Source organism: Artemia sp. Qi Xiang Cuo, unplaced genomic scaffold, assembly GCF_049724085.1.
Source record: "Artemia sp. Qi Xiang Cuo unplaced genomic scaffold, ASM4972408v1 HiC_scaffold_22, whole genome shotgun sequence".
Classification (NCBI taxonomy): Eukaryota; Metazoa; Arthropoda; class Branchiopoda; order Anostraca; family Artemiidae; genus Artemia; species Artemia sp. Qi Xiang Cuo.
In genome coordinates this window covers 7,756,251-7,765,632 of record NW_028297431.1, presented here as the reverse complement: position 1 = coordinate 7,765,632, position 9,382 = coordinate 7,756,251, and the positions used below count along the sequence as shown (strand labels likewise).

At 34.2% G+C, this 9,382-nt stretch overlaps 1 protein-coding gene across 1 annotated transcript in view; it reads left to right on the top strand.

The window, feature by feature from the left end:
* Window positions 1–3,716: 3,716 nt before the first annotated feature.
* Window positions 3,717–9,382, top strand: part of LOC148939109 (insulin-like peptide receptor) — a 71,813-nt gene continuing 66,147 nt past the window's right edge. Inside the window, exons 1-3 of the mRNA XM_089107317.1 lie at window positions 3,717–3,765; window positions 6,395–6,505; window positions 6,896–7,035. Coding sequence (XP_088963443.1) covers window positions 3,717–3,765; window positions 6,395–6,505; window positions 6,896–7,035 — 300 coding nt within the window. The remainder of the gene's footprint in view (window positions 3,766–6,394; window positions 6,506–6,895; window positions 7,036–9,382) is intronic.

Here is a 9,382-nt window from a genome sequence, read left to right as displayed (position 1 = left end):
AATTTGGAATCAAACTTCTCGTCTTATGAATTTGTGGTTCCCTAATAAAATTGGAATCCTTTTGCTACAATAGCATAATTAACTAAATTAACTTATCCGTCAATTCTCCAAACAAAAATGCAATTTAGTCATTTACTTTTTTTTTCCTCAGAGGTTTAAATAAATGTATACATATGCAAATATTTTTTTTTCTTTTTCTGTTTATTATTTACGCGGTACACAATTCAAAATTAACAACAAATTCCTTAATAACGAAGGCCTTATTTTCAAAAACACAAACTGCCGAGTTTTCACAACGTTCTCTCGTAGCCGGTTTTGGCTACTGAACAACAAATAATCATGAAATAATTTTAAGTTGCCTGGAATCATCAATCTAGGCAAAACTAATCCAAATAGATGGTTAAGAGCGCGCTTTTTGGTTTAGCCTAGAATGCTTATTCGGAGCATACTTTATTCCATACAGAACGTCTTTTAAATAACAAGAATAAACCACAAAGAGACTTTATCATATACCATATTCTTTTCTCAATATCTATATCATGAAAATTAAAAATGCGGTAGACACTATGCACACCGCGGATTGGCCAATCCTTCTGGTTCCCTGGTTCACACCAGGAATGTGGGGTTAGTATCCACTTGTGACCTAGCGGGCTTATCATATATGGAGCTCCTCTTTTGAGCACGGTTGTCTTTTGACACATCCGGCTCTTTCAATAAATCAATATTAAGTCTCGTCTCGGGATCCCGTAATTGTCCGTGGTTTTATTCCTCAGCTTGCAGACCTAAGTAATCTACATTAGGATTACTAATAAAAAAAAAATGCCCGCTGCTAAAATTTCTAGTTTGTTAAGAACCAGATACAAGGTCTGACTGCTGTCTATTATCTCTCGACTTGGCCTCGATAAAATATTAACTATCATCTTAATCTAAGGAATATGTTACATGCGTATATAAAGGATTATCCACAATAAGTACTGATATCGGGTACATCTTTCTAGAGAGATCCCGATGTTTACATAAATATTTAAATTTCTTAGCAACCGCATAAATATAACACAATCTTCTCCAAATAATACTGAATCTGAGAGCTCTTCAGAGTTTTATATAAGCCATATGGCTCCCTAACGATAGAAGACTGCTTGAAAAATGGTTTAGAAAAAACTCTACTAAAAAGAAAAAAAACGACTCCCATCCTTCCGTCATCCTTTTCATGTTAAGCACAGCCCCGGCTAAATTTTCAGAGGAGTCAACAAATAATTTAAAATAGGAATATATTCAGGCCCTTCTGTTCTTCTATAGCAACCAATTTGGATACTTGAGGTCTAATTTTGTCAGGCGACACGATATATCTTAATACTGGAATAGGTTCTTTAAAACTTGTGATTTAGAAGCTAATAACTAATTGTTGTGAGTTTTTAAACGCCTGAAAAATATCTTGACATAAAATAAACGCTCATTAGGTTAGGTTTTATTTAATAAATATATCATAAAAAAAAAATTGAAAATGAAGGAACGGTAACTTTCTGGAAATAATTTATCCATGAAGCTAGCGAAAGCTTTTGGCCCAAATACACTTCCCTGTGGTATTCTTGTGTAGCAATGGCTGCGGCCAGTTAAAGGTGATTAAAGACGAAAAGAATTTTTAGTACCTTTCATCAATGGAAATTTGAAAAAACCACTGCGCATGTCAAATTCACTATAGAACATTCCTTTCGACAAATTTTGTAAAATGTCAGAAGTTCGAGGAATTAGGAAGGCTGTGTCTTTAATGTTATTATTAAATGTACGTAAATTAATTAGAAATGGAGTATTTTCTCTGTTAAGAGCCTCATTTTTACTGACAGAATGTTTCCTTATAAGGAAAAGAGGAGAAGGGAAAGGAGATACCCTTTCCTTTACTATACCGGATTTCAGCATAGCTTATATACATTCTTCTAGCACTAAAGCCATTTAATGAGGGATTCTAAACTGCTTAGGTAGTTTAAATTATGTTTCAAGTGGTACATCTAGGCTTAAAAACCGTTAAATCATTTATACATTGGTCATACGCTTCTTTAGAAAAGCAATTGTCACTATTTAAGAGCAATTGAACTAGCTCTCGGAAAACAATTATTTTTGTACGTTTAAAGGTTAAACGTAGTAAGAAATTCTTCATATTCTGGTTTTGGAACAATAATTGAATTATGGCCATCAATAATTGAGATATTTTCTGTAGTAACTAGCTTACAATCTACACTTTTAAATGCTCTAGGGTCAACTGGTGTATCAGAAATCACTAATACACCCCTATTTGCTAATTCATCATTAAACCTGCTTAATCCTTAGCCTTGGTTCTAAATTCTAACTTCCTTTCACGAGAGTGAAAGGGACTGTCTAGTCCTTCCATATTTTTGAACTCTAGGATTACGGCGAAAGGCAATTGTCAACTACCAAAAATCCCCAAAAAGACTAAGTGTCTTATTTTACAATCTATCATTTTGAAATATTTGTGTAATATCTGCGCAATCCTTTTTTTGCGAATAAATCTTCTAATATTCTTATGTAATTTTTGTTCAAAGGCCTGTTATTTAAATGAATCAATACCTGAAAGGAGGCATGCACTCCCCGGAACATTTTTAACTAATGAAGGGAACGTGTCAAATTCTGCATTAAAACGCATAAAAAAATCCTGCGACCGGCTCATTATTTTCATGCCTAACTTGCATAATATGTTAAATGTTTTCGGTCCGTGAAATTTATCAAGAAAAGCAGAGCACAGGGATTCGTTTAGCCCTGAAAAATGTGTATCGGTCACATACTTTTCTAAATACAAGCTATACGGTTCATCAGACATTAAGAAAGCGTACCTCTCGATCATAACTGATTCTTCTAATCCCATTAATCTACAAACTCTCTGAAGATATTTAACCCAACTAGACATTTGTTGTGGTTTAATGAACTTATAATGGACAATGGATAATACTATAAGCTATATTTTGGAATACTGGAGCTGGCGTAGCTCCCGTATTAAGAATAAAAGCTTGCCCCAGGGCTGAAGCTTCCGGTTTATCACTTTCCTGAGGTAGAGACATTACTTCAGGAGAAATTAATTATGGCTTAACAATCTTAAGCAACCAACTAATCCTGTTTGAGTGAACTGGAACTGAGGAAAAGGCAACTATCTATTCTCATACTCCACCAGCCAACAATTCCTTTATGAGGGTACCAAATTGAGCAATATCCAAATATTATTTGGCTGTTTTTATTATTGCGGTTAGTCTTATTTTTATAAATCTAAAAAAGCATAAACTTACAGGCAAGCAGTGAAGACGAAGAAAAACTAAATGGATTCAATTAAGTATGGTAATTTAAGTATTAAAAATTTTACCAAATGATTTATAATCAAGATTCTGCTCTCTCAAAATTAAGCGTAGCGTTAAAAAGAGGCGCTTTTAATGCAATAGAATCGCACCGCGTTTTCGCTGCCACCATTTTGTAAGAGGGGGGGGTCTTCTTATGGTGATGACTACATGCCCAAACTCAGCCATGAGACCCGAGAACCCCTAAATAAGCCTCAATAGACGAAATGAACCAAGTGAGAGAGATATCTTGACAAAATCCTAATCATCGTGATAAAATATACGAGACAACACAGTTATAAGAAAAACCAAGATTTTATTATTAAAGAAGATAACTTTTTATTAAATAGTTATTTCATAACAAATCAAAATTCGATAATGATCATTCACAATCAAAGATCAATTCTTGTTCATATAATTTCTAGAGGTAAAGTCTACTACTATTAAAGAAAAGCAAGCATTATAACTAATATATTAAGAATAATATGTTCCTGCTTAAGAGAATCTAAGAATAATATTAAAGAATGGGATATATACCCATTTACTAGGATTTTAACATAATAAAATTAAGAAAGAGCAAGGAACACATTAGACTTACATTCTACATGCATACGAGAAGCTTGAGCAAAGCCAAAAACCCAACTGACTTCTCTCGTCAGTCTCCCGCTATATCAAAAGATATGTTCCCCTTATTTGTCAAACAAACGTTGCTAAATTCAATCCTTTCTAAGAAAGGGTTTCTATTGCAAAATAAGGAAATTGTGTACAGGGAAAGGATTACAAAGATAAGTTCATTGGGTTCAACATACCCTGAAAAGGCATTGGCTTAAGCCGGACTCATAGCAACTTGATATTAATTCTAAAATTAGAAGGACATTTCTTACAATAGCATGGGAATTGATATACCCCCGAGCAAATAACATGGAGATTGCTATAGCTTTATGCAAATCCAGACGACGTTGCGAGGGGATACTCACTCTCTTTGAAAGGTGTAGAGCTTTATGCAAATCCAGAAGGCGCATTCTACTCATATTTCCCTTTTGGTGGATTGACTTTCCCTTAAGCACTCTCTGAAAGTTCCAACTTAATACACAAATCCCTTTTTGAGATATGTCATTTTGAAAATCTGCATGCACATATTGTCTTTTGATTTAGTTCAAGTTCCACCTCAAATACCTCATTCTATCAAATTTTCAACTTGATACGCGTAGCCTTAGTAGTGCTAGTTTAATAGTAGTAGAGGTCGTAGTAGGAGCAGTAGAAGTAATAATAGTGTTGAATTAGTAGTAGTAGTAGTAGTAGTAGTAGTAGTAGCAGTATTAATAGCAGTAGTAGCAGGTAGATGCCCCAGAAGTTTCATCTTGTTACGCTATGCTGTTCCAAAAAAAATGGCTGATACACTTGTATCAGCAATCTGTATGTTATTGCAAGTTATCAATTGTTAAAATTTAAGGTTTTTGAAGGGATGATCGTAAAAACTTTGAAGGAGGCTTATTCGATTGGAAATTGAAAGTTCAAGTTCAATTTCGAAGAATCAAAGGTAATCACAGGACAATCAGCCTATCCCTTTGAACGTAATTGTTTATAGCTTTAGTAAGTCAATTGACTATTTTTGTATAATTTTGCACACGTTTTTTGTCTAGTCTGGGATTTTTAAAGGTGTTTTTAGAAAATATTCTGTTTAATAATGATATTCTGTATTTCTCGAGAATCAATTTTTACATCATCAAAAATAGTTTGAAGTTTTTGAGGCATTCGCATTAAACCAAGGTGCTAATCATGGTAAAAAAAAAAATAATAATAATAAAAACAACTGAAAGAATAGCTATTTAAACCTAAATGGTGACAATTAAGTGATGTCATATTATTTTCGCTTTTTTTTAAATGATTTTTTTGTGTTTCATCATATGAATATTCCTCTTTTTATTTAGATCGGTTACTATGTAGTATTATAGCCTATTTAAGGTCAATGGAGTTGGCTCTTTAGGAAGGTCTAAGTCAGAGGTGATTTTAGGGAGGGGGGTACAGAGGGTGCGCTTGCCCCTGGCGCAGAAATTTTAAGGGCACAAAATTTCAAATATATAATCTATAGGTTATAATTATTTTTGTAATTTTCGGAATTTTATCTTTATTTAAACAAAATAGAGGGTGCAGTCGGCAGTAAGTAAAAGGGTGCAGTCGGCAGTAAGTAAAAGGAAATAGAATCCGAAAATTTTATTTTTCTCATATCTTTATCGCCATTCCTTGAAAATAAAAGTAAGTAGACCGAATTTAATTAATGTTACTGCATTTTTAGATATATTGTGTTTAATTTTTATTAACAAGTGAGAAATGTGTTACTAAATAAAAATTTTGTTAAAATTTGGGTTGAAAATATTTGGTAGATAGGAGGGGGCGCTTATCAAGATTTTGCCTCGAACAAGAGAGGCCAGAACTCCCCCCCCCTGGATCTAGTGGATTTATGGTGGCTGGAGGAGGATTATGGGCTTGTCAATACTTCGATGCTTCGATTTTCTCGTATGTCAATGCTTCGATTCTCGATGAATCGACACTTCGATTCGATTTTAAATATTTTGTCCCTTTTGCATTAAAAGTAAATAGTGACTTAACAATTAAATTGAGATTTTATATTATATCCGCTGAGTAATTTTTAAATGAATTTTCTTTTATTTTTTCATATAAATTTTCTGCCTTTATATTGTTATTGGTCACTGTGTATTATTATAGCATACTTAAGGCCAGTGGAGCCGACAGTTTTAGAGAGTCTGGTGGATTTGTGGTGGTTCGAGGAAGATTTAGAGCTTGGGTACAAAAACTTTACACAAAGCTACGAAATTTTGTTTACTGTATTTTTGTTACTTTTGTATGAGTCGGATAAAAGTTTGTCCAAAATTTACAAAAAAATTGTAAAAATAAAGTATTGTTTTTACCCCACATCAAGGTTAAAGTTGAGGCTATTTATTTTAGTTTATTTATGTGCTAGTGATCAGGAATGAATAGACAAAAATTTTAATCATGAATGTCAAAGCGGTATATTTTATTTATCTGTTTTATAGGTACTTGTGTATTAGCCTATATGGTAAACACCGCTATAGACTGCACATGGAAACCATACAGGAAACCCGTCAAACGTGTATTTGCAGGAAATGGAATGCAAAGCGGGATTTGTTGTTGCGTTTACAATATATAACTGTTGTTTTTTTGGGGTTTAGGGGGGGGGTGTACCTAGGTTAGGTTATGTATTTAATATATCCTATGCTTTACCCCCTCCCCCCTTAATGTGCAAATATATAGCCCAAATTTGTTTCTAAACTATTATGTTTTCATGCTATTTTTTTTTTGTTATCATTAACCAAACTTTACTTCTTTTGTGTGCACCTTATAACGCACAAGTATCGTTTTATATGTTTCATTATATAATGTATTACAGTAATTATTTGGCTATCTTCCTACTATACTTATATCTTCCTACTTATTTGGTCTTCCTACTATAGTAACTGAAATAAATATGTTAATTTTGTATGTTTTTTACTTAAATGCGTATTTTTATCTTTTAGTTTGTCAAAGTGTAGATATACGAAATACTCCAGAAGGATTGAAGAACCTGACAGATTGCGAAGTAGTTGAGGGCTTTGTACAAATTTTACTAATTGAAAATGCCAATTCAACGGATTATGCAAACTATTCTTTCCCTAGGGTAAGTTCAGTATTTCTTTTCTTTTTTTTTCTCTCTTTAACCCGTAAATATCCTTTTTCTTCTTCTTCAGCTCAGAACATTTTTTGGAAAGACCACGTTTTTTTTTTCTAAATAAAAAAAAAATACTTACTTTTTTTCTCTAACTAAGGAAACTTCAATCCAGAAGGTAAGCGCCGTATTTTTTTTTCTTCAACTCAGAAAAATTCTGTTAAATGGTGCTAATTCTATTTTAAAAAAGCGTAGCATCTGGCTTTTTGTCTATTTTATGGCCATGACCAAAAACCAGGTTTTATGGATTTACTTCAAATTATTTTTGTTACGGACACGCTTGGCCATATATGCTCAACGGTCAGATGCTCAGGTTAGGCGACTGGTAGGGTGATTTTCTGTTTTGGGTGGCATCCAGGGGGGGCTAGGAGTTTTGACCTTCCCTCCCAAAACATTTGTCCGACTCGTTAAAAACGTAACAAAAATTAGTATAAATAGATTTTTATGTGTTTTAAAGTTCTTTCTTGTAACCCCCCCCCCCGTAAAAAATCATGGATACGGCCCTGGTTGGGTCAAACAAAATAAGAGGGTGATTTTGAGTCATTGTTATTCATCTCTTGTAGAATATGGAGGGGGTCCTTTCGGCCAAATCTTGGGGGTATAAGAGGACACCTATGAGATTATATCTTAAAAACGCGAAAGACATTTTTTAGACATAATATTAAATTTTTTGGGAGGGGGCTCCTTGAAGCCAATATTTGGGTTGTAACGCCCTCTGTGCAGGGACCTTCTGGTCTTTGCCCTGTGCAGGGCCTCCTGGTCTTTGCCCTATCTATATGGAAGCTTGACTTGTATTTTGCTGATGATTTGAGTGTCTCATACAAAAATGTTAATGAAATGAGGAAGTTTCTCGAGTTTTGAGACTTTAGGATGTGAGAATAACTTCACTTCCTTGAGTAGCATTAGAACTGGATAGGTTGACTTGTGTTAAGTTTTATTAAATAACCAGTCTGTAATAATGGTATATTTTTGGTGCGGACTGCATGCATTGTATACCGTACTGCACACCAGTATGGTGTCTAAGTCTAAGACAAAAGAATGCTTATAATTACCCCAGGCACGTACGCAGGAATTTGTTTCGAGGAATGCAAACGTCTTTCATCATTCTGCTCTGATCAGCGGTCTGAGAACAATGATGAGTAGATCATCAAAGTTCTCTCGTCATTGTTCTATATGGCAGAACAGTGGCAGTCTTCACACTTTTTGCTAACATCAGTGAGCTGTAAGATCTTAGAACAAAGATGAGTTAAAAAACGATAATCTTTGCAGAAAGTTGTAAAATCTTAGATGTAAGATCTTGGTGCTAAAAAACGGGCCTAATAAGAAATTTCATATTTTGTAGATAATGGTTTTTGGGTTCTCACACATGATTAATTTCATGTATGATTTTCATCAAGATTGCCCCCTTTTTGGAGAGTTTTAAATCCCGTTTCAAAATTATGTATATTTTCATTTGTGTTATTTTTGTATGAGCAATTTCAAAAAAATAAATTGTGTGCATCAAGAATCAGCATAAATGCTAGATTTTGTCATTGTAATGACAAGCTTCGTTTTAGAGTTTCGGTACTATATAATACAAAAGTACCTATAAAACATATGTATAAAATATACCGCTTGAGAAATAGGGAGGCTACTGGTCCCTCTTTCAACACCTGGTTTTTAAATTCAGGCGCCAAGAGTAGTACCCAACTGAATATCCTATATAGTATCCGCGACAACTGAATATGTTGGTTTTTAAATTCAGGCGCCAAGAGTAGTACCCAACTGAATATCCTATATAGTATCCGTGACATTGCTGAAACATCCTTTTAACAACCTCCTTGTACATGTTGTTTTTCGTTTACTTCAATACCGTCTCAAAATTCCCTTGAAATTTTCACCTGAATACCCTTGCCCTTAGTGTTAGCAGTAGTTGTAGTATTAGTAGCAGTATTACATTATTATTACATTACATTATTACATTGTATTACATTATCTAAAACCTGTTACATATGTGAAGTATGGTATATTTCTCTAAAGAGATACCGTCTTATTGGTCCCCAGTGGGGGGGTGATCAAGCCTCCACGAGGACAAGACCTTGGGTAGCGTGGTAGGCAGGATTCGTATCTACTCAAGAGGTTGCTAAAACTACTTTAATAAACGAATAGACAAAATACAATACTAGAGTACACTTGTGAACAGTCCTCTTGAAGCCGTAGAGAATTCGAGCTATAGTCAACTTGCACCGGCTGGCACCGTTGATTTGGAAGTGGCTGCTACACTTTCCAAACTCGCCGTCTAGGTTGGCTAGTGGAGGTT